The 26,203-nt window shown below is 43.1% G+C and overlaps 1 protein-coding gene across 7 annotated transcripts in view; it reads left to right on the top strand.

The window, feature by feature from the left end:
* Window positions 1-26,203, top strand: part of IMMP2L (inner mitochondrial membrane peptidase subunit 2) — a 399,170-nt gene that overhangs the window by 42,377 nt on the left and 330,590 nt on the right. Inside the window, exons 4-5 of one of the 7 annotated variants that reach the window (XM_085894674.1) lie at window positions 4,340-4,436; window positions 7,509-17,804. The exons of the other annotated variants lie outside the window; for them this stretch is intronic. Coding sequence (XP_085750800.1) covers window positions 4,340-4,436; window positions 7,509-7,634 — 223 coding nt within the window. The 3' untranslated portion in view covers window positions 7,635-17,804. Of the gene's footprint in view, window positions 1-4,339; window positions 4,437-7,508; window positions 17,805-26,203 lie in introns of those variants that run through there. 7 annotated transcript variants of the gene reach the window in all.

Genomic DNA, 26,203 nt, shown 5'->3' with positions numbered 1-26,203 from the left:
ACACCATTCAATTCCATTGGGACCATACTCTGTGTAGAGCGTTGCTGCTGCTGAAGTAGTCTCCTGGGCTATTGGGCAAAATCCTGTACGGGTCACCACTCCGACGCAGGATACTCGAATGGCTCAATCATCCCAGTAAGCTGGTACTCATTTTGCCGACCTCGGAAGGATGACAGGCTGAGTCAACCCCACCTAATATTAATTCAAAGGAAAAGCAGGATTTGAACTCAGGACCCTTGGATCCCAAGCCTGCCAACCCTGACCATTAAGCTAACACCGGGCATATGTGACATACTCCCCATGGGAAACAAGTGTGATTTTTTTTTTTTGAGCGTCATCTGGGGATAAATTTTATGGAGGGGAAAAAATTGATGATGTCATTGGTTACGTGGTTCGGCAGCCATGTTGTTTTAAACATAAAAACCTTCAAAAATCTTCTTTTCTGAAACGGCTGAACAGATCAAAGCGAAACTTTACAGATATGATCACCCACCTATCCATGATATACAAAAAGTTCTCCGCCTGTGATGTGATTGGTCACACTGTTTGGCAGCTATGATATTTTGAAGAATAAACCTTTAAAAATCTTCTTCTCCAGAACGGTTTGACAGATCAATGGGAAACTTCACCCACATGTTCCCCAAGCCTGAGGGATACCAGGGTGTTCATGAATAATTATTAATAGGTCACATGGACTGTCAGCGATATTGGATTGAATGAAAATCTTGAAAAAATTATTTCTCTTGAACTGCTTTATTAATCGACATGAAACGTTACAGTTATGATGTAGTCGTCATGGGGAATATATGTTTTAAATGTCAACCTGATCAGATGCATGGTCTGGCAGCAGAATTATTTACTATTTACTATTTTGAATCTGATTTCCAGGATGGAAATCAAACTTGGTACAAGTATGGATAATGATGTAATAATGTGGACAGAGGCATTTATGGCGACTTTGCGACATTGAAGAGCGCCCTTCTAGTTTTTTGTTTTTTGTTTTAACATGGTCTCGGCTCGCGAAAGAGTGATGACACAGAACAAATCAGGATGCAACATTACAAAGGAAACAGCAACAGTACAGCAGAGGTTGAAAGTGGTGGGAGACGGACAAACAAGGGATTGCAAAGCTTTCGTCCGCAGCTCCTGATCACTTACAAAGCTTTCGTCCACAGCCTGATGGAGTACTGCTCTCCCCTCTGGGCTGGTGCTCCTGACTCCCACCTTTCTTGGCTTCATGCTGTGGAAACAAAGGCATTTCGGATCATTGGCATCTCCCGCAATGAGGCTGAGTCTTTGGGCCTCTCACTCTCTCTCACCGCAGGCTGGTCAGTGGTCTTTCTGTCTTCTACCATCTCCTCTCCAGCCTCGCCCCCCCCCCACTGCTCTCTCTGCGATTTGTCCCCACTAATTTCCGCAGGGCGCTCAAGGTCCACCAACAACCCCCTTCTGGTAAAACTACCAAAATCACGAATCATTGCTCACCTTCACTCTTTCATTCCTCTTTTTTTCTCACCTTTCGAAAAAACTCCCTCACTCTATTCATTCCCATTCTTCCCTCCAAGCCTTCAAAACAGCTGTTCACCACCACCTCTTATCATCCCCATCCAAATCCTCGATCTTATCTACTCCCAATAACCCACCCCAAACCCACCTCCTTCAAATTCCCTGCTTTCCTTCCTGAAACTCCCTGTAATGTCCATCTTCTATTCCCCATGTTCCCCACCCCATCCCTCTCCCTTCCACAGATCTCCTAATGTTCCCCACTGTTTTGTCCTTCCCACTCCCTCCCCTCTTGTCTCATGCCCACCTTGCTGTGCGTTGTGTGTTAGCTCTCACACGAGCCTCGACAAGGTAAACAAAAAAAAATGGATGCAGGTAACGATAAGGGAGAACACAAAGGGTGGACACGATGGTACATCAGCAAAATTGTGTTTGACCAGTTTGTGATTTTGTCAAGGTCTTAGGAGAGGGAAGAGAGCGCTGCCTGGCTGTCAGAAGGATGTGGGACGTGTTTTGTAAAGGGTGTGCTTGTTGGACATTCCTTTCACCTCATCACGTGAAGCTTAACATGAAAGCCGTGGTAACCCAAGCCTTGCTGTAATGTAAGGTGCGACGCCGGCAGAGGGCAGTGGAATGTAATGCCGCCTGGTCGGAAAATCAATGTCTGCTCCCTTGTGGAGCCTTTCACAAAATACCAGGCCGCCCAAATGTCTTGTTAACACGCGTTTTTATTTTTATTTTACCCAATTGAAATTTACTCCATTTAAATATGATATTCGTTAAAGAAGAAAAAAAGAAAACCACAGGCAACCAACTGTGTACACAAATTGTGCCTCCATCGATTCTTCATCAAGTGGGAAAGTGTAGACTTGGCCTCAGGTGACATTTCGTCCATGACCCAACGCTCATAATTGTGCCATCAAGACTTTTATGGCTGTGCACGTGTGTAAGTGCGTGCTCACGTGGCTCGGCAAATCTCCATTTTGTAAATGTCAGCAAGAGCCTCCAGTGCGAGGGGCAGCTTTAATTGGACCCCAAGTTTTGAGAAATTTCCCTGGCCGAACATTTTGGCACTTTGTACTGCATATTAATGTGCTCACCGAGGGATGATGTGTGGGATTGGCCATGGGGAGGATGGTGGACAGGGTGAAAACCGCTGAGATTCACGGGACAATGTGATGACCACCAGAGGACGATCCGTCGGTATACCCTTTACCGTGTAGTCCAACGTTGTGTGCCAAGTAATGTGATTGTCTGGATTGTCTTTCTGTCATCCATGCTTCGCTACAGTTTCTCCTCAATTACTAGCACACGTACTACCATATGACCACGCACTCTTCGTATCTCGATGACTTACAACGATCTGTCTTTTAAATGGCCTGTTGCTTTCATTAGTCAAACATATCATGCTATCATGAGACTCCACTGCCAATTTTTCCTTGCTCTAAAGTGGTGGCACGAATGCATTCCCGCATTCTCCAGTTTCTGAGTAACACTTTGAAGTGAGATTTGGAAATGGCATGAGGATGCCACTTTATTTTTCCCACCATTCCCAGACTCGGGATGTGGGATTGAAGCGCGATGAGCGAGGCAGAATGGAGGCTCGGCTGGATGGCAGCGGGTGACGTGTTTGATCGACATCAACGGACCCAGCAATTCGATGTTTTCAAATGAGCTGCTGCCATCAGCAGCAAGTCTTTTCCTGACGGCAGAGGCAAGAAAGCCAGAGTGATGGAAGTGAGGAATGTTGCCCTGACATAAAAACTGCCTGTACGAAAGCATAATGAAAGGGAGGAAGGAATTGCACCATTGCATTGCTCTGCCTTAGATATGCAGTGCGATTTAGACATAGCATTCAGACGAGATAGGAATGCGCTTTTAAATGCAGCGATGAAATAGTGTTTTGACATTTTATATAGAGCTCGGTTTTTACAAAAGTCATCCTTGACGCGCTTGGCACAGCTTCTTTGTCTATTCTACAATATTACAGACAAGTCAAAATAATGCAAGATAAATGAGTAGACTAACAAGCACCCAGTCATGGTAAGAACAGATTACCTAATAATGTATTGTCTTATAAAATACTGACACAGTCATTACTTTTTCTTTTGTAGCCATGATGTGCAACGTATTGCTTAATATTTTGTCCATGCGGTGCCGTTGTTGCTGCGAGGCGGTGATGTCACATACCAGGAGCCTCCCTGTTTGCTTTATTCTGGCATCTCCCTGTGTGATTCTAAGTTCTCATTTGCTTGCGTGCATTTCACACGATGCATGCCAGGCATCCGAAAGCTCCTTTGTCTCACGAGCAGACGTCTCCGTGCACATGATGGGCCAATCCTTTTCCCAGCAGTGCCTTATGGTGATTGCGTTTTGCTGGGCTTATTAACTTTTCAGTGTTGCGTACATGTAACTTGAATGAACGCGCTGCTTGATTGGGAGAGCTTGCTCAATTATCCAATGTGAATTTGAAACCCAAATGTGGAGTGTAAATTGTCATGTGTAGTATTAGCGTTGTAGATGCAGTACCCAATTTCCAGTGTCGAAATTATCAAAAACATGCTGTGATGCAAGTAGCGAGGGACATGCTGCTGCCACGCTGCATGGATGCAGCCTGTTGAGCATGCAATTTGTTGGAGGCTACGTAGGGATTTGCAGCTGAAAGCACACACGCTCCCTGCAATGACGATAGCTACAGCAGCGATGCACTCACGGTGCTTTTATGCTCTTGGGAAATTGAGATTTAAGGGCCTCTGGGGGGGGGGGAGGGTGGTGGGTGCAGGGGAGGGGGAAGTGATAAATGTCGGCTGAAATATGCACTCTTTTGCATGCACAGGTGCCGAGTCAAAGCTAACAAAGCCATTTCTCCTGCTGAGATGATTATAACTTCGGATGTGTTTCTTTCTGCTTTGTCTCTGGAATCTATTATCAAGGTATGTCTGCAGAATTGTCATTAGGTTATTTATTTTCTTTAATAATCATCCAGGAAAAAGCTGCAGGGACGCTCCATCGTCATTAACCCAAACGGAATGCACGACTCTCGAGATGCCAAGCTGGTGCTGTGGCCTATATCTGACCCTCACCCTATAATTTGCTGATAATCACAGCAGTAGACGTATGAAGTGCTCCATGTTTTGTAATTGGAGGTGCGAGCTCATTGCATTGACATCAAAGGACTGCGTGTCGGTTCATGGCTAAAAGCAAACTTTTGGCATAAGTGACTTGCAGTGGACGAGACAAAAGCTTCTCCACCCTTGTCTTTGAGTTCTTTGTTTTCTTTGGGTGAATATGTGCAGGCTTCGGGCCTGACTTTTTTTGTACTAATTAATGGAAGTTCTTCGACCAGAACAAGCTGGTATTCGCCCAGAGTGAAACTGTTATGACCGCCACCGCACTCGCTGGCCACTTCGAAGCCGGTTTTCAACACTGCTTCAAGACAGGTGTGGCTTTCATTGATTTATCATCGGTTTATGAAACGGTTTGGAGACTAGGCTTTCCCTTGTAATACACTGCCGTTTAAGACTCCAGCTCATCGGAGCATTGACTGCTGACCATCGTTTTTGGGTCCATCAGCGATGGTCAGGTAAGCAGGGTGTGGCCTCTGAATTCCGATCTCACTCAAGGGTCTTCCTTGGCACCGGCATTGTTTAATAGAAACATGTCTGAAATGGCCTGAGACCGATTCGAAGAAGTACATATATGCTGATGATCTTGCTTTGGATACACAATATCAATCCTTGTGGAAAGTCGGCGAAACTCTTACTTATGGCTTGAACACACTCGATGCCTACTTACAATGACGGAAGCTCCCCTCAAGCCAAACCCTACTAAAACAGTTGTTACGGCTTTCAAATTGGATAGTAAATCTGCCATTGCAGAATTAGATGTTTCTTTCTATGGAAAGCGGCTTCATCGCGAGATCTATCCCATGTATTTAGTCCGAGTGACTTTTGACAGAAGCGTTACCTTCTGCTGCCATCTGGAAAGAACAAGAAATAAGGTGGTACTTTTTCCATAACACAGAGGTCTTGCTTCATGACTGATCGGTTCGCTGATACCTCATATATGTGCTGAGAAAAGAAGCAGCTCACCCACCCTCCACCACATGCAGCACCCACCAGGAGCATTCGCACATGAAGGATGCTGCAGGAAGTGGAGGTGTGGTGGTGGAGACGGACTAAGCCAATGCGTACACAATTGCGCGCATGTAGACAGTGACACAATTTTTTTTTCAAGTTTGTTGGAGAGGACGAACGAAAAATTTGCATTGCAGTCACATCACTTTGCGAAGATAACGCATGTTTCCTTCTCTCTACTCTCTACACCTCTGAAGTTGTTGGCACTCCGATGTGAACACTTGGGTCATGGTGTAAGAAGACAGTGAAACCACCAGAGCAGTAACTTAAAGGCTCCACATATATCAGTAACAGGATCATGGTTTTCACCATTTTCCCACCTTCATTACCTCTGCTGTGTGGCCAGCCCACATGCAGTGTCAAAAAACCCTCTGGAACAAAGGTGGGGAATAATCATAAAAATGACGGAGGGGGGAGACTGATTGACCCAGGCTTGCAGGACAGGCTCATAGCTCGAAATGATTGACAGGTGGCCTCACACACGCATCACTGTGAAGGCTTGCCTCACCTTGGGGATTGTGAGGGGTGGGGGAGCGCAGCATGGTGATGAACAGCCGTGATTATGATTGGACTTTAATCACTCGCTCACTGACTCACTGACATAGATGTTTCGGACCTTCTAGGTGGGTGAGAAAGCTGAAATTTTGCATCCTGATACAACTCAAAGCTAATGTCCCAGGAAAAAAAAATCACAAAACCATCAGAAGATATCCACAAATAAGAGTCAGCCGTTGCAGCCAAAGCTCTGCTCAAGGTGGGTCACATGACTCAAGACGATGGAGTTTACAGTCAAACTGGTTGCTGGGCAATGCTAACATGATCATCTTCTACCTTTTCTTTTCTAGCTTTTGAGGTATTTACATTAAAAAAAAATGACTAAAGCAGTAAACTCTTAAATAAAGAGCTCTTCTTCTAATCAATAATAATTCTTGATTTACTTGAGTTATTTCGCTGCTTACAGAATGCAACCACAGTCCGCTTAATCAAATATATAAAGCTTGTATCGATGATGTATGCATGTCGGGAGCACCTGGTTAGTTGTTTGCAATGTGCATGCATTTCCCACTATTATTAGATACAAACGCACATAAGTTGGGTTATTTAGACTTGAGCCAAAGGTGAGTAACCTACCGACTGAGCTATCCTGCAATCAAGAGCCAAGCTTCCTTGGAGGTCTGCAACGTATCTCCCAAATGTGCTCCACTTGCTTAACCGACAAAATCCAACAGTATAAACTGCATTCAAACCACGTGCAATTCTTCTTGGCCTAAAACCAACAAAGTAGTGCTGGTTTTTTTTTTCTTTTCTCAGCAAGAATCAATCCATTTGGTTAAACTGGATTCATTGTCAACGTGAACCAATTTAAAACAACTTGCAAGAAATTGTCAAAGTCGTTTTCGATATCAAACCTTTATATTGAAAGTTTCAAGAAGTGGTGAACCCGGTAAACAAGACCCTCGTTCCCGATTGAGGTTCGTCGCCATTGTCGTTTCTCGACTTTGTTGTCCCACGCCCCTCCGGCAAGGTCAGATACTGAGGACATTAAAATGAGCTCTGTCCATGACCGATCAACTGTCCATGTACTTTTGTGTATATCCCTAAACTATACAAAAATATCGATAAACGAAATACTGTATCGCCACATGATGCTGCAGTGTATTCTTTATTTATTTTTGTTGTCGATTTTGTTTTTGGAATAATTTATTGCTGATTTATATGATGTTTGTAAAAAAAATACTTTCTCTGCATTGACTTTAAACACCAACTGGTGATGTAATGTATTCTTGCAAGCTTCATAATTTATTACCTCTGCCACCTAAAGGTGGATGGAGTTCATGTTTTCAGCCCTCTTTGTCTGTCTGTGAACAGAATATCTCAAAAAGTTGGGGACGGATCTGGACGAAACTTCGTGGACAGGTTGGATGTGTGACAAGGAAGAATGGATTCGATTTTGGTGAAGATCCGAATCCGGATCTAGATACAAGAGTTATTTAATTTTTAAAGTGATTTTTCACCATTGAGATATCGGACCAAAAACTATTACATAGAACGATATTTCAAAAAGTTGTGGATGAGTTATGACAAAACTAGGTGGATGAGTTTGTTGGTGACGAGAACAAGCCAATTTGATTGTGGTTAAAGTCCAGATCCAGATCCAGCCTATCAATGTGATAGAAAATGTAAACTGTTCAACCTGGCGGAGGTATGTGCTCCACCGAGTGTCGTTCTAGTTTTTCATTGTCTGGCTGGTTTTTATTTGGTGTGAATTACAAACAACAACAAAAATCAAATGTCTATGTGGCATTTCTTGAAATAAGGAAATTGGTTACAATAATAAATATTTCTTGTTTTAAGAAGATCTCTCAAATGTTTTCTCATTAAGAAAATTTTTCTTGTATCAAGAAAATGTCGTTAACCCCATCTGAATTTTGAGGTGTCAAAGAAAATTATTCGAGAGAAAATTGTTAAAAAACAAAATAGTTTGGTTTCTTTAAACAATAATTTTTTTCTTGTTTTTTTTTCATGAGTGATTCACGATATATCACTGCTCAGGACTTAGTTATTTTATAACTTGGTTTACGCAATTCTTCAGCTAAAATGTAGGGTCGGTAGGTCGAAATATAAATATAAATATAATTTCAATTTTTAGAAATTATGTATTTTTATGATTTTTTCGGATGTTCCATGGAAAAGGCAAGGGTCGAGGTGGGGGGAAAATAAATATAAATCCCGGACCAGGAGGATCTAAGAAGACATTGAAGATGGAAGACCATTCAAATGCAGGATACCCATGTTCACTGTATTGTTACGAGTTCTGGCCCGCCTGGCGTGCGAACTGCCGCTTTCCACAAATAGTAGAGGATCGCCCACCGGACGGACAATTCAGTCGTGACCCTCCTTGGAACTACCGCCAGGAGCCAGTCGCAGGTGGGGGTTTAACCTCACCACAACCCAGTCCGCATTCTACCCGCGCGAAATAGGGTGAATCGCCGAATGTCGATATACCTAAATACCCGCGCGGGTAACCTACCAAGGAGTTACGCCACGCCGCAGGCCGACTCCGGACACGAACTGCTTAAGCGGTTCGTTCCGTGCTACAGGGATAACCGAGCGGTGTTATCGCCGACCTCGACGGTTCAGTGATTCTTCTTTACTCGGGTGTTCAAAACCCACAACTGATTCCATGATGCAAGATGTCACTTTCAAAGGGGAAATAGGACACGACGAACGGGATACATTCAAACAAAGCACATTTATTTATACAGCACGTATGTACAGCCAAGGCAGTCATGCAATATACAGAAAAAGCATGGAAACAAAAGCAATACCACCGAATATGCTTATAGTGTACAGTCACTTAAACAGGTTCTATTTACGGACCCGGCGCCACATCATTCACACAGAACAAAAGAAATGACCCCCTCATAGGCAAGGGGGTTTGTAAACCTTTATGGCCGTGGGCCGTGGATGACCGCAGCCAGTTAGTGAAAAAATTGGGCCAAAATGTTCCATAGCCCATCCCACAAGAAGGTGCAGATATTTGTTGCCATTGAACAAATTTGTAGTCAGACTTAAGGACAGAAACCAACATAAATGTATATGTTTAACAATGTACAAATAAACTGTTACAACAGGAGACTCAACAAGCCAGCCAATAAACTTTGCTTTGGAAATTGCTGACAGGGCTCAACTGCATATTAGGAACATGATATGGAGGTCCAACAATGTGGATGTGAATCAAAGTGGAAAAAATCTAATTGAGCAGTGAATAACTGAGAGGATGGTGGAGAAGGAAGGGGTTGGGGGCAATATTAGAAATATGGCAGTGGAAAACTGTTCAAACTTCCTTTTTTCTGTAACTGTAGAGGAGTAGGCTCCCTGCTTCAGTCTCTTATTGAGGTCAGGTCAGGTATGGGAGCATGTGCCGGAGCAGCGCGTCGCTGTGTCCACTTTCTGCCGGCACTCCAAGGACCTCCGTCTGGCCATCCCCCAAGCAGATGCCTGGCTCATCTCCATCTCCTTGAGGTGCCGATCAACCTTCTGCAACCACGAGGCCCGTGGTTGGCCCATTGGCCTCCTCCACTCACGAAGCTCCCTCACCGAGTGAATCTGGTGAGCAGGATCAGCGTCAGGAAAATGAGCCACATGTCCATACAGCCGCAACTGACGCTCACGGACTATGCAGCTAACAAATCTCATTTGAGTCTCTCTCAGCAACTGCTCATTGGACACAAAGTCTGACCAGCGATAGCCAAGGATTCTCCGAAGAGACCTCGTACCAAAGAAATTAAGTCTCCATCTTATGCCTGGTCAGAGTCCAAGGCTCACATCCATAGAGCAAGACTGTGAGCACCAAGGACCTGAAGACTCAGACTTTCGGCCTCTTGCATCAGTACCGACAGCCCACACCCCATGATCCAGTGCATCCATGCCTCCCCAGGCCTGACCGATACGTTTATTGACCTTTGGTTCACAACCAGCAGAGACATGAAGATCACTGCCAAGGTAAGCGAATTTCTCCGTGACCTCAACTTCATCACCACAAACAGGTACAGAAAAGATAGCAGCATCCAAGATGACAATGAAAGCCTTGATCTTAGTTTTCACCCAGGAAACCCATAATCCCAGCGGCTCTGACTTGTCAATCAGAACCTCGAGGGCTCCGAAAAGGATATCCAGTCTCCGCAAAGATGACTGCCTCATCTGCGAAATTAAGGTAAGAAAACTTGACATTCCCAAACTATGTACCACAGCTTGATCTCTCTGACATCCACCCCAGAATCCAGTCCATACAAGTGCTGAAAAGTGTGGGGGCCAGTACACATCCTTGATGAACTCCAGTAACAACTGGAAATAAGTCAGAGATGGTATCACCACATCTCACAGCACTCTCACTACAAGAGTATAGTTCAGACATCAGATGACCAGTTTTGGTGGCACCCCACAAAGACCAAGAATCCTCCAAAGGGCATCCTGATTCACTGAATCAAACGCTTTACAGAGATCAATATTGGCTGCAAGCATGCCCCTGCCGAAACTCTCATCTGCGTTCAGTGAGGCCCAAAAGAGCAAGGATACGGTCAATCGTTGACCTCTTTGGTGTGAAGCCTGACTGCTCTGGACGCTGGTGCTCAAGCAGATGGTTGCGAACCCTATCAAGAATTATTCGAGCAAAACCTCGCCCGGCACTGAGAGCAGCGTCACCCCTCGGTAGTTGTTGCAGTCTTGGCGATCACCCTTCCCTTTCCAGAGAGGGACAACAAGGCCCCTCTTCCAGTCAGTTGGGATGATGCCTGTGTTCCAGGCAGAGCACAGAACTGCATGCAATGACACAAGTACAGTATTTCTTCCAGCTTTGAGAAGTTCAGCATGGATGCCACAAATCCTTGGAGCTTTACCCCATTTCAACCGGTTCAACACAGAGATGGTTTCCACAAACGGAGGTGGATCACAGTTGATTGGATGGATCACAGGTCAATAGACGTCTGGGTCGGGCCTGCGGAGTCATGTATTCACTGGATCATTCACCAATTACCTGCCCTTCATCAAATATCCTTTCAGCAATCCCTCCTTCACCCCATCGGTCCGACCTTCAACCCTGCAGCTGTTCAGTCATCCCTCGGTCTGGCGGAGTCCCTCTCCATATTTTTTTAATGGATTCTTATATGTATTTGCATGGCACGGCACGTGGCGCTTGGTGTTTGTGTCCTGCGAGGAGTGGTGCTTTTCGTAGGTGTGCAGTGCAGAACTGTAAGAAGAATGCTTACGAGGGGTCGGGGCTTCCGTCACAGCCTTGGGTGCATAGAGGGAGGGTGTGGGCTGCGTTGAAAGTTCCCTTAGAATTGCATGGAAATTTCCACAAGTGATGTGGACCTGCCCCCATCGGCTGTGGACCATTGGGAAGGGGGGAAGGCTTGTGGGAGGAGGGAAGAAAGCTGATGTGAAGAAGAAGCAGAAAGGCAGACGCTAACGGGACAAGCTCGCAGGAGCAAGGACAAAAAGAGCTCATGAGTATATGGCTCAGAGAGCAGAAGGTTGAAAGAAGCAGAAAGGCAGAAACGAACAGGACGAGCTCGCATGAGCTGGGACGAAAAGAGCTCATGACAGAAGACACAAAGACTGAGAAGGCTCATGAGGAAAGGAACAAAAGCATGTGAGGGTAAAGAAAGAAAGCTTTTGCAAGCAGTTGGTGTCAAGCTTCTGCATGGAAAAGAACACTTCTTTCCCAAATGTCGTCCTGCCCTCTTGATCCTTTCAGCCACAAGGGACGAGGAGGGTGAACGGCGGCACCTCATTGACAGGGGCCTGGGGATGAAGAAGCTGAGGCAGAGGAGGGCAAGTCATATATCTAGCTCGCATATCTCGGTCAATGGAGAGGACTTGTCTACTGGGTCTAGGCACCTCAGGGACGCGGCTGCTTGTCCCCATCGCATCACATCGCCACTGCCCATCTTCCCCATCCATTTCCCTCTGCATTCTCATGTATATTTGTGTGAGGTGAGGGAGAAAATAAAAGACTGCATCCTCTTTCTCCATACGTTACTTTTATTTTATTTTCAAGTCCTTCTTGTTTTATTCTTTTTATTTTTATTCTTCTCCCCTGAGTGAATGATGACCAAGTCTTTTGTTGAAGTAAGATTGAATATGAATATGTGTTTTGTTTAAATCTGTTCTTATGTGCCTTTTTGTTTTCTTGCTTATAAATACTTGCTTTTAAATGATTGCTTGCTTTTGTGTGTTTGTAATAAATAATTGTTTGTTGTTATTTCCAATCTGTCTCAGTGATTTTTTTTTCTTTTATTGGTCTGACACAGTGCACAAGCATAGTTAGACAGGAAGTTGTACCCCAATCATTTGCTTTATTAGCCAGCGCACACACTGTAACGCTCGGCTGAAATCCGAGTGTGCGCTGAGGGCACATGGCCCGAATTAGCTGGCTGCCTATAGGTAAGGTATCACGTGAAGTAGTGTAGCCCTGCCCGGATTGGCTGTGCCAATCGGCATTTGTGGTTGCCTCGCAACCTATCGATGCGCGGAGCTAAGTGTGCCCGGCAGCTTCAGGACCGGGCGTTCGGGAGGCACCCAAGTGCTTCCTCTCATGGCAAGCCTCAAACCCCGGATCCGCGACACGATATTTGTTGACCTTTCAAAAGCATTTGACAGTATTAACCAGAAAAAAATACGTCACTATTTACATTGCTGCATCATCATCATCATCATCATCATCATCATCATCATCATCATCATCATCATCATCATCATCATCATCATCATCATCATCATCATCATCATCATCATCATCATCATCATCATCATCATCATCATCATCATCATCATCGTTTTACGGCCGTTTCCATGCTTGCATGTGTAAGCCATGGTTCACCTAATGGCTGCTTTCCAGGCTGCACAATCCCTTGCTAGCCCTCTTTTTAGGTCTTTCACTCGAAGATCATATCTCAGCAACACATTCATTGTTTTCCTCGGACGGCCTCGAGCTCTCCTTCGATTCACATTCATATTTATACACCTCCTCACACAACTACCCGACCACATCCTTTCCACATGTCCAAACCATCTCAACCGACATCTATGCATAACCTCACTAATGCTTTCTAGACCTAACCTATCTCTTAATTCCACATTTGATTTCCTATCCTTCAGTGTCACATCACACATCCATCTCACCATTCTCATTTCATTTAGTTCACACCTCCGTTCATCCTCCTTTTTGGTCACCCATGTTTCGCTGCCATACATCATCATGCTTCTAGCACAAGCTGCATACAGTTTTTCCTTTAATCGGAGAAAGGTCACTCTTGATGTCAACAGGGGTAACAACTCCCTGAACTTCCTCCAGCCATTTCTAATTCTTGCAATCACTGCTGCATCCACATTACCACATGCACTGATCATATCACCAAGGTAACATAATTTAACTACACATTCCAGAGATATATCCTCATAAACTAACCTTTCTGCTCTAACTGGAGTCACTTGTTTACTTGTGCAAACAGCACATTTGAAGTCAGGTGCCACTTGCAGTCTACCCCTGATGCCTCTACACCTCTTGTGCACCCAGCAGTTCCAGGATTTACACAACATTGAATTGCTACCTACACCTTTTCTACAGACAGCACAGGGCCACCTCCCTCTTTTTTCCACACTTCTTTCTCCCGCACCACAAATCAGTACTTTTGTTTTCCCTGTTTTCACTTTCAGTCCTCTGGCCTCCAAACTGCATATTTACCCATTACCTCTTCCACACTGTTGGCTCTCAGCACCAGGTCATCAGCATACAGGAGCTCCCAAAGTGAGCCTCTTCTAAATTCCTGTGATATAGCCTCAAGAACCATAATGAAAAGGATTGGGCTCAAGACGGAAGCCTCATGAATACCCATTTTCACTCCAAAATCCTCACTCTGCAGCCCATTTACCCTCACAGAGGTTTTTTGGGCCATCATACATTGCCATGACTTCCCTAACTAACCAATCCTCCACACGTAACTTTCTCATGGACCATTGCACCACTTCCTGAGGCACCCTATCGAACGCCTTCTCCAAATCCACAAATATATAGTGCAGTTGTTTATTCCTCCCCGGATATTTTTCCTGTAATTGCCAAACTATAAAAATTGCCTCCATCGTGCCCCTTCCTGGCATGAAACCAAATTGCATTTCATGTATTTTAACACTCTGTATTATAAATTTATCCACGACTCTCTCCACCACTTTCATTCCATGGTCCAGCAACTTCAGACCTCTATAGTTGCTCTGAACTGAAGTATCACCCTTCCCTTTATAAATATCCACCATTACACTCTTCAACCAGTCATCTGGGACAGATGTCTCCATTATAATTGCATTCATCAATTTCGTGGTTAAATTCACTCCAATATCACCAGATGCCTTCAGCATCTCGGCGACAATACCAGTGCTGCTCGCTGCTTTACCATTCTTCATTTTATCGATGGCTTTCTTCACCCATTCATTCTTTATCTCAGGTGGTGGACCCTGCACCGGCTCTACTATCTCCAGAATATCCCTGTTTCAAGGGAACTCCTCATTTAGTAGGTGCTCATCGTAACTCCTCCAAGCATTTCTAATCTTCCCATGGTCAACCAGTACATTTCCCATGTCATCCTTAACACATTGATCTCCTATGAGATCCTTATTTTGACTGATCATTTGCTTTGCTATCCTAAATATCTCCCCCCCACTATCTGCATTATTTATCACATCTGAAAGTGAATCCTGTACTAAATTTTTGGCCTTGTACACTTCCCTTCTTGCCCTACATTTAGCCACTAAGTATTCCTCCTTTTCCCCTCCCTTTTTCCAAATCCTAAACTATTTTCTTTTTTCTTGAATCGCCATATCTACCTCTTTATTCCACCACCACGTAGCCTCATGTCGAGCTGGGCCCTTCGATCAGCCACATGTCTTTTCAGTAGCTCGCAGCAGCCCATCTTTTAAAGAGCTCCAACAACTCTCTACATCCTCTCCTACCATATGGTTTCCAACATTCATTTCCAGAACTTTCCTCCAGAAATCAAAGAAAGAGAAAGTATCATGATATCATTCTTGGGGTTACCCATGACTGGTTTGCTAATTCTTTGAATAACCACTCATAATTCACTAAATACAAATTGTTTACATCTTAACATAGAATAGCCATAGAAGAATAGCATGTGGAGTACCCCAGGGGTGTCTTTTGGGACCACTGCTTTTCATTCTCCACCAAAATGATATTTACGAGTATAAATCATATGATTTATTGTCTTTCATCTTGTATGCTGACACTGGTATTTTTTTTTTATTGCAACAACAATTTGAATTCTCCACATAATGTTGGAAATGATAATTTGAATAAAGTACTGTATGTTAATGGTTTCAGGTTAATGTGCTTTCAGGAAATTTCAAAAATACAATTTAATTTTGTTTGGTAATCAAATCATTTATATTGATATAGATGTTAAAATACGCTTGAAAAATGAAGAAATCCCAAGTGTTGAAAAGGAAAAGTTTATTGGGTTTTACATCGATTGTAAATCATCTTCAAAGTTCACATTTCTGAAGTAGAAAGAAAAGTTGCAAACAGCATTGGTTTAATTTATATACGCTGGGATAATAATAATAATAATAATAATAATCATATAATAATAATAATAATTATAATTCCATTGCTTTCACGCCATTGGGCGCAAAGGGCTGCCAAGGCAGTTTCATTGGCAAGGAGTACAATCCTGGATGGGTTGCCATTCCAACGCAGATTACCCCAAACGGTTATTACCCCAGTACACTGGCACTCATTTCACCGACCTCAAAAGGATGACAGGCTGAGTCAAACTCAACTGGTATTACTTAAACAACCTGATAGGGGTTTGAACTTGAGACCCTAGAATCTTACATCACCACGTAAATGTTAAGCAAAACCCAGATTTATTTTGGGATACTTACTTCTAATTTATGTCATGCATATGCTTTATTGCATACTTTAAAACATATGCATTACATTAATTATTTTCAATATCGTACAAGATTCTCGAGATACCTTTAACCTATTTTTTATCTCACCTGGAATGTAGTCAGTCCGTCCATCCGTAAACACTTGCAACTTCTTATCCTAAATTGCTGATAGGATTGTGACCAAACTTGGCTAAAATGATATTTCATATGTTGGAACTCAAGTTTGTTCATTGCATGACAAATATCGGGGTTTAAGGGGGCTACCGAGGGTCAAAATGGGTCTAGGTTTGACCCCCTTAAATAGTTATGGCCTTTAATTTCAATGAGACTTTTTGTGGATGAGTTGGGTAGGTGACAGCAACAGAACAAGCCGATTCGATTTTGGTTCAGGTCCGGATACAGATCCGGCCTTATCGGTGGAATAGAAAACCTTAACTGTTCAGCCTGGTCAAGGTATGCGCTCTACCTAGTGCAGTTCTTGTTTTAACTGTGAATATCATCAATATTACACGAGATTCTCGACCCTCCTACATCTTCCGAAACATAAAATCCTTTGTTTTCAGCATAACATTCGGACCAAAAATCTGGAACGTTTTCTTTGATAGAAGAAATTAACTTTCATTGAATCGTTTTAAATGTCTATTTTTAAGCATCAGTGAAATTTCCCTTCCTTTTTATGCCTCTGCTGATGAAGTTGCTGGAGGCGTTATGTTTTCTTTACCATAATAACTTAGGAAAGGCTGAAGGGATTTAAATCAGACTTTGTACAAGCATGTAAAATGATGCAAATACGAATTGATTAGATTATGGGGGTAAGAGGTTAAATGTCAGAGGTCCCATTAGGTAAAAATTCTGTTGCCATGCTAACTTGTGAACCAGTGATGGGATTTTGACCAAACTTGGTGTAAGTATACATTACGATGAAAGGATGAACTGATTAGATTTTGGTGTCAAGAGGTCAAAGGTCAAGTCATGTCAGGCAGGTGAAAATGTGATATCTGAGAACAACTGAAAGGATTTAAATCAAACTTTGTTCAGGTGTGTATAATGATGTAATAATGTGAGTGGAGGGAGAATGGTTGACGTCATGCCGTCGAAGAGTGCCGTTCTAGTTATTCTTGAATATTCTATATGACACAGCAGGTGGGAGTTATTTATTGTTTTTCATGTTGCCCACACATGTTAACTCTTACATGCTATGTTGAACTTTTTTCTTTTTTTTTTTGTAAATTGGCCATGAATTGTTTTTTGTTTTGGAATGTCAGTGTTGCATGCATCTTGTGTTTATTGCTTGATTGCTATGAATATTCCTTTTGTATGTTTAATAGCATTCCCACCATAAACTTTGTGCGTTCAGGGATGATGCCATCCATTCAGTGCAGACAATTGTAACATTATTTTATGGAAAATGAATGTTGTTTTGAATTTTTGGAAGGTATCCACCCACCGATGATTGAATAGACGAAGCATTCTTCACTAAAGGTAGAGTGAACAGGATGGAATGAGTCTGGCATCATTGGTGAGGAATATTTTGGAGGCACACTAAAGTGGGTGATTATCTTAGCTGGCAGGAGAGGTCAACAACTGAGGACCCTATCAAACACTTCTTAATTTCACAATCTAGACTCTCTCATTGTTCTTGTCTGCATACTTTCTTTATAGGACAGAACTGTATTTGGAATGAAAAGTGATTTGCATCATGTGCCTTGGCATTATTAAAAATAAAAATAAACAGAGGTTGCCCTTTTGAATTGAATAATAGTTAATCTGAACATTAGCAGAAGAAAATGATATTAATGGTACTATTATTATTATTATATTTATTATTATTATAATTATTATTATTATTCATCTCCTTCTCCCTTGATATGGGGTGAGGTCCAATGGTACTGATCTTCTGACCTTCCTTGACCACGATATTCCTTCACCTCCTTCTGTCCTTGGTCAACTCTTTTCATTCTCCAACCATGACCCCCACTCTATCGATGTCCCTCCTCACACAATCTTCCCATCTCAACCGCGGTCTACGTCTTTTCCTCCAACCCCACTCCCACAACCTATCTACTCTCTTTACCATTCCTCCTTCTCCATCCACACCAAGTTTTCAGCCTACTTCAGCTGGCTTTTTACCAATCTTCCCATCAAGCTCACCTGCACACCAATCTCTTCTCTCAGTTCATCCATCCTCCTTCTATCCACCCACTTCACTCTCACAATCCTCCTGACCCAGTTAGTCTCACAGACCAGCAGCCTTTGTTGGTGTCTCTCTGTCAGTGCCACCATCTCCAAATCGTAAAGATTCGGTGTTATAGACCGGCGTTACACAAGACACCAAAATTTTCCCTTTCAATTAACTTCATATTTTTTCTGTCTGTCTTCAACCCCCCCCAACCTCATACACGCATTTGCGGCCACCCGACCTACCATCCCAGGTCAATGTTCTCCCCAGATACTCAAACCTCTTTTCTGACTGATCTCCTTTCCCTCTAACCTGGTATTCATTTCTTTCCTCTGCTGCCCGACTCGCATCACCCTGATTTTCTGTGCTTACTGAATGCCTCTTTCTACTCCCCCACTACCTCTTGCACCTCCCACTTACTCTCCGCCGCAACAGCCTGATCGTCCGCATACAACATCCTACCCAGAATACCATTCATTTTACCTTCCTACTTATCAGTGCCATCACCATGATGACTATGAATGGGCTGAGAGAGCTTCCCTGCCTCAAACCGATGTTCACACTGAACTCCTCTGAAATCCTAGAACCAACCAAAACTCTTCCTTTTGTTCCCTTGTATATCCCTTCCATCCACCTACCTTCTGCTTCCAGCACTCCCATCCATCTTGGTGTTGCCATCACCATCTTTCTCGGGATATTGTCATAGGCCTTCCCCAGGTCCACAAATCCCAATGCCATTTTATCTTGCACCTCCAACCTCTTTTCCACCAGCTGTCTCAGTGTGAACATCCCATCCGTTATCCCCCTACCCTTTATAAACACGTTTTGCTCTTCTCCGATCTCAGTCTCCACACTCCTCCTTATCCTCTCATCCAGAATCCTCTCCAGTACCTTCATGGTATGACTTGGTCATGTAATTTCTCTATTTCCCTGGATCTTGACCATTGCCCTTCCTCTTCCTTATTGGCAAAGTTAGTCCTATCCTCCAATCCTCCGGAATCTAATGCTTTCTAATACATACAGTAAATAGCCACTCATACATGCATTCAATAACTTTTTAATGTCATATATGTATAATGTATATCCATATATGAGTTTGTTAGCACGTCCACCTGCACAGTGCGAGACAGGGTTGTGTGTGCGTGTGCTCGCTTCGGCAGCTACTAGAGGAACCTGGGTATGGTTTTATATAGCAAAGAACTTACCTTGTGTAGCTTTTCTTTGTTGCTTTTATGCAGCTTTCTTTGGCTAGATGTGCAGTCGGGTAATATATTTCTTGCAGTGGCTACCCGGCACTGCCCAGGGGTGGTGGGAAGGGTTCCTAGTGCTGACTGGCTGGGTGAGCTTTTCCCGCCGTTGGTGAAGGAGTAACAAACAAATGCACAAAAAAACCCCACAAACAAAATTATTTATAAGACTGCATCGTTTTCAATATGCCTGGTGTTTGCTTAATGGTTTGGGTGGTGGGCTTGGGATCCTAGGATCCTGAGTTCAAACCCCGCTCTGCTGTTGAATTAATACCGGGTGGGGTTGACTTTGCCTGTCATCCTTCTGAGGTCGGCAAAATGAGTGCCAACATGCTGATATCCTGTGTCGGAGTGGTGACCTGTCCAAGATTGTGCCCAGTAGCCAAGGAGACTGCTTAGGTAGCACCAACGCTCTGCACAGATTATGATCCCAATGGAATTGTTTTCAATGCACAACATGTGCCAGAACCATACACACATTCCCCTCCCCCCATTTTCCCCATGGAACTGTTGTACAAAAGAGCCTTTTGTTGGGTTGGGTGGAGGGATTTTGTTTTGTATCCATGACCAGACCCTTAGTACCCCCACCACGATTGCAAAATTGAGTGTAGATTTATGCAGCCGTTTTTTGTCTATGGTTTTCAGACATACCCAAACATACATACAGATAAATTCCCTTGAGATTGGGGGGGGGGTGTTGTGGGGGAGTGCTTGCACCCCAAATTTGGGGCTTTGAGGAGCTACGGTTCTGCCATGAAAGAAAAATGTACAAATGCACAAACAAACCCACAGAGAAAAACATAAACACTTGAGAATATTTATATAGATAGGCTATTGTTGTCTTTCTGTCTGTCCCACTCTGATTGGAATTCATCCATTTATACCACAAGGAAATAAATAGTTCTTTAGTTTATTTATTTTCTTAATAATAAATTCCTTGTTGATGTTTCAACCTGTCCATGCTTGTCATTTCCTTCCATTGATCCAGCATTGTCTGAACTGAGATAGACTGGGAGGTAATACCTAAACTAATTAACCTGTCATAGTTGGGGTGCACCAGCGGTAAATGCTCGGCCACCTTACTCAAGATCTAATTAAGATAAGATTGGTGCATCGCCGAGGGCACGTTCCCTGGTCAGGAGGCCACGTGACCTCTAGATAAATGGCAAATTATACGGTGGACACTGGAAGTCGTGGTTTACTGATTGGCGTTCATGGTTGTTAAGCAACCCATTGCACCACAAAGTTAATTGTGAGCGGTGGCCCCAGGTCCGGTTCTTCCGAGGAGAAACGAGGATTAACCCCCTCATAATACACTCGGTACCTGTGGCCGGAACAATATTTATATGTTAACTGCGATCGACATTGCCTGTGGTACATGTTTTTGGGAGCCTTGGTGGTTTGTGTTTCTGTCTACACTGTTGCTGATGACTTGCCGATGAGAAATGAAATCGGTCTAGCAGCTAATAGGGGGCATGTAGCATTGGCATTCTCATGCACATGCAACTTTTAGAACCTTTAGAACTGCAGCTGCGGAGGAACCCGGGTTATGTTTGGAACAGCAAAGGGCTTCTTACTAATTGTGTAGCTTTTCTTGGTTGCTTTATGCAGCTTTCTTTGACTAGAATGGCAGAGGATTATTTAATTTTGTCCTCGCCACAGCTGAGAATAATTGATTAGGTGAAAGCTGATTGGTTGCTCCCTCCAATTACAGTGATTGAACCTTTGATGCATAAAAAAAATAATCATAATAATAAAATGAATAATAAAAATAATTTTTTCGTTTATCTTATCTTTTTCATTTTTGACTTTTCCACCAACAAAAGGTTGAAGGTTCTGCTGAAGCACAATGTAGAATCAGTCAGTAGGACACCGCATTACCATGCAGCATTTTGGAAGAGCAACAATTCTACGGACAGGCACTAACACTTAAATCTTCTTTTGCAAAAACCTTTGGGGAACAGAGCCCAAAAATATCAGAGTTTGCAAGATCAGAAAGGAGATGGTAATAGACTCCAGACAGAGACCATCGACCTGTCTGTGATGGGAAAGTGATAAGCCCAAAGACTCAGTTTCATCACGAGAGATCCCAATGATCCTGAAGGACTTGGTTTCCATGGCGTTCAGCTGAGCAAGGTGTGAAGCAAGGGTGTCAGCTCAGAGGGGAGACAAGTATTCCATCAAGCTGTAGATGATGGCATTGTAGGTGGATATAATTTCAGGCTAGTCAGCGACTGACTTAGGAGGCCAACTTATATATGTGGTTTGACAAAGAAAAATCATGGAAATAATGTGGCTTATCCAATAAAAGTCTTGAGTGGAAAACCATCATCAACGATTTTGCACCACTGGTTAACACATCATATGGATGAATACAGCTAGAATTTGATGTGCATGCTGTTTGTCTGTGAGCAGATATCTCAAAACACAATGGACGGATTCGGCCGAAACTTGGTGGACAGGTTGTGTTTGTGACGAGGACAAATTGGTTCGATTTTGTTTCAGGTCCGGATCCAGATCCGGCCCATCGGTGGGATACAAAACCTAAACTGTTCAGCCTGGCGGAGGTACGTGCTCGACCGAATGCCGATCTAGTTCATTTTTGTTTAATGTCTCTCTCTTCAACTCCTCTTCAAACCCTTCTTTTTCCATCTGCTTGATGGTTGTTGCTGTGGGCAGTACCTGGGTTCACTCTGTGAGGATCTGAATTCATGAAAAGGCAGACAGGAAAATATTTTAAATTGAAACGATGGGTGGAAAAAGGGGTGAGTGACACTTCCATCCTGTGTTAAGATGACTGTGTATTACTATGCTTCTTCAATCGAGTCGCTTTTCCATCTGAATGCGCATGTATAAACTGATTATAGAAAGTTAGGGGGCATGTTGGTTGAGTCGGACAAATAGGTTGTTGTGGAGTATCCTCTTTCATCGGGCCATGTTATTGTTGTTGTTTCATTGTTTTCACCCATATTAAAAGCCTGGTGTTGGCTTGACGGCGAAGGTGGGTGCCTGAAGATCTTATGGTCTTGAGTTTGAGCCCCTGTTTTAGCCGTCAAATAACGCCAGGTGGGTTGACTCATCCTTCTGAAGTCGGCAAAATAAGTACCAGCTAACTGGAAATGGGGGCACTGCATCGGCAGCAGAGCTGCTGTCCCAGTAATCATGCAACCGGCAGCCACAGGCTGCGTACAAAATAATAATACCTATATTATGACAATGATCCCCCCCACACACATCCTTACCCCAATCCCTGCAGATGCACCTGCTCATCTTTTAGCAATACCCATAATATGCGATGAATTTGCACTACGCCATCCCCCGCTGGCCTAATGTCTATTTACCTCGCACTAATTCCACATGACGTGTGTCGAGGCAGCCTTTGCAGTAATTATCTTCTCTATCAATTAGCAGAAAACGAGGCTTTATTGATTGTTTCTCTGTGCTTGTCAATGGCAATGGTCACTATATTATATGAGAGAACAGAAATTGTCTGCATAGATCGTGCACTCACTACCTTCTCACGATTTATTACTCTGCAGTTTCTGCATCTGCTGCGCACTTCATTGCTAAATTCATGAATTCGCTTGTAAGTCATCTTGATCCCTGTTCTCATTATCTGTAATGTGCATAAATTACTCCAACGTGCATTTGCAGATGGTGTGTGGGTATTTGGAAAGCGATGATTCTGTTTAGCATCGAGGTTTTCTTGTCCAAGCGCAACCCTTTGAGATTGCGATTCTGTGTGACGTCCCAATCTCAGATGAGCTCACAAAGGTTATGGAAGGTATGACCAATCAGGAGCTTGCTTTTGACCTTTTGTCAGCCTATTACCACTGGCAGGTGAAATGAATCCATGTGGTTTTGTGGTTCTATCGGTTGGTTTTCTCTCAGTTGCTTTGTAATACACCATTCATTGAGGCTGACAGGATAGCTTAGAGCTATATACACTCGCTGCTGAACTGTCTAATCTGGGTTCGAATCTCGGCCCAGCTATAAACTGTCAGCCTGATGTTTTGCAGACCAAGCAATTCTTCAATGTGTGCACTATATCTCGAACGGATGTTAAACTTGGTGTCCTGTCTATCGGCGTTAGTTTAGGGACGTTAAAGATCCACGGTGTCCTTTGAGAAGGAGGTGAGCCATCACCGGCACGCTAGAAAAATTCCAAATTCCTGCTCTCATCCGCAGGGGGCACTGCATTCGTGTCACACCTGCACCCCCACCAACTGTTGACACAGCCAAGTGCTGCATATGAAAGAAGAAAAAGGCCATCCATTCATATCACTTTCCTGCCATGAGATGATGTTCAAGGTTATTTCTTATCTTTTGTTTTTGGATAGATGCTGTGTTCTTACTCTTGAATGATATTCTTTCATCCCCTGTGTGTGACATATATATATATATATATATATATATATATATATATATATATATATATATATATATATATATATATATATATATATATATATATATATATATATACTGGGTGTACGAATAGCTAATCAGCTCTCACCGAATGCACATTGGCTATTATATAGCCACCTGGTATTTCTAAAATCCTCAACAGGATTTGCATATCAGGTCACTGAATTCAACCACCAATTTTTTTTGAGGTCAAAAGGTCAACATCAGCCAAATTTCGAAAGGTGAGAGGTTGGGTCAAAAACTATATATTGTACTGTTATATGTATACATTTTTACGTTTGTGGGGTGGGTTAGATATATTGTCATAGAACAGATAGGAATGTATGGTGAAGCATGGTCCGTGTGCGAGTAGATAGCCATCTCCATGTACAAGTCGGGAAACGTCAGCTTAAGCATTGTCTTGTTTGCCTGTGTAGCATACAGGGGATGGTGGTGGTAATAATTAGTTAGGGATCATGGTTAAGGAAATTGTGTGCAAAACCTCTATGTAAACCTCGACAAGGGGGCGCCAGGAGGCTTGGCACCAAAGAGGTGGGGGCGGAGCTATGAACGCCGGAGCGGTGGATCGCCTGGGAGGGTTGCCCCGAGGAAGTGGTGGAGTCACAGACGCCCCCCAAAAGGGGGGTGCAGCATGGCCGAGAGGAAAGAGAGGGAGGAGTCAAAATTGGCAGTGCGTGGAGAAAGAATTCCAGAAGGAGTTGGCAGTGTGAGCGTTGGAGACGGTTGAGGAAAACGAAGAGAGTTAGTCTAAGGTGAAGACAACGAAGGGAGGAAAGGGTTGGTGAGAGTGAAAAGCTTTGAGGAGAAAGAGTGAGAGGAGAGCTTTCTTTGAGGAGGTCGTAATGCCTACCTGCATCTGTCTCTGATTGTTGCCTGGAGCCTGTTCATCGACTGGGGCCTGTTCGTTATTTCCGGCCAATCTCCTCATCGTCCTGCGATCGTCTGCTCACTTCATCATCTGCTCGCCTCCTCATCCCCCCTCATCACCTGCTCATCCTCGGTGCCACCAAGCTGAGTCCCCCCGGTTGTGTTCCCTTCCCGTCTGTGACTGAGTCCGGAGTGTGGCGCCTTAGTTTCTTTAGATTTCTGTTGCCTATTTGTAAGTAATTATTTATTATCAATTCTGTATTTTCCTTTTCTTTCCCACCACAACACACTGCCATCTCCTCCGTCGTGTTCAATCATTCCTGGTTCTTTCTATTATTGTGGGTCAGAAAATAAGCCCATTGGATTTAAAAGATTAAGGTTTATCTTGTCTCTCCTCATGACCCCCGCGTGTGCCGTCCGCTGTTAATTCAGAATGCCTCCTCATTTGAGACGCTTGGGACATCACGGGACTTCAACCTCCAGCCGCACGAGCTTGGCGTTAGTTGAGCCGTCGATGCTACAAAATTACACACACATATATATATATATATATATATATATATATATATATATATATATATATATATATATTTTTTTTTTTTATATATTATTTATATAAATAACATGTATATATATATATATATCTTATATATTATTTATATATATATATATATATATATATATATATTACTAAAACTCTCATCTTGTATATATTGTATATATGTATGTTCCCGAAATACAGCCAAAACGGTACATGATAGCACAAAAATTTTAATACCACCTTGCTCACCATTCTCCTGCGGTGTGCAGTGTCAAGTTTCGTTCAAATCGGGCAATGAAAAAATTATGAAAAAATCAATTCCCGATTCAGTCAAGTACTCTTTGGGAGAATTTGATCAATGCAAACAACCTCAGCGGTATAGTTCGCTGGAGCTATCTTTTTTTATTCTGAATTTTTTTTATCAACCGCTGTCACAACAGGAACCCAACAGGTTTGCGGGTCGTCTCAAATATTACTAAAACTCTCATCTCGTATGCATGTATGTATGTATGTATGTTCCTGAAATACAGCCAAAACTGCACACTATAGCGCAAAATTTTAGGGTCACCTTACTCACCATTCGCCTGCGGTGTGCAGTATCAAGTTTCGTTCAAATCGGGCAACGAAAAAATTATTTAAAAATCAATTCCCGATTCAGTCAAGTACTCTTCGGGAGTGTTTCATCAATACAAACAACCTCAGCGGTCGAGTTTGCTGGAGCTATCTTCTTTTTTTTTTTTCTTGAAATGATTTTTATCATAAACTGCTGTCACAACGGGAACCCAACGGGTTCACCTGTTGTGTCGTTATATATATATATATATATATATATATA

Source organism: Eptatretus burgeri, chromosome 9, assembly GCF_056783735.1.
Source record: "Eptatretus burgeri isolate ZD-2024b chromosome 9, Ebu_testis_v1, whole genome shotgun sequence".
NCBI classification, from domain to species: domain Eukaryota; kingdom Metazoa; phylum Chordata; class Myxini; order Myxiniformes; family Myxinidae; genus Eptatretus; species Eptatretus burgeri.
The sequence above is the reverse complement of the archived record's forward strand: the minus strand, read 5'-3'. Positions and strand labels throughout refer to the sequence as shown.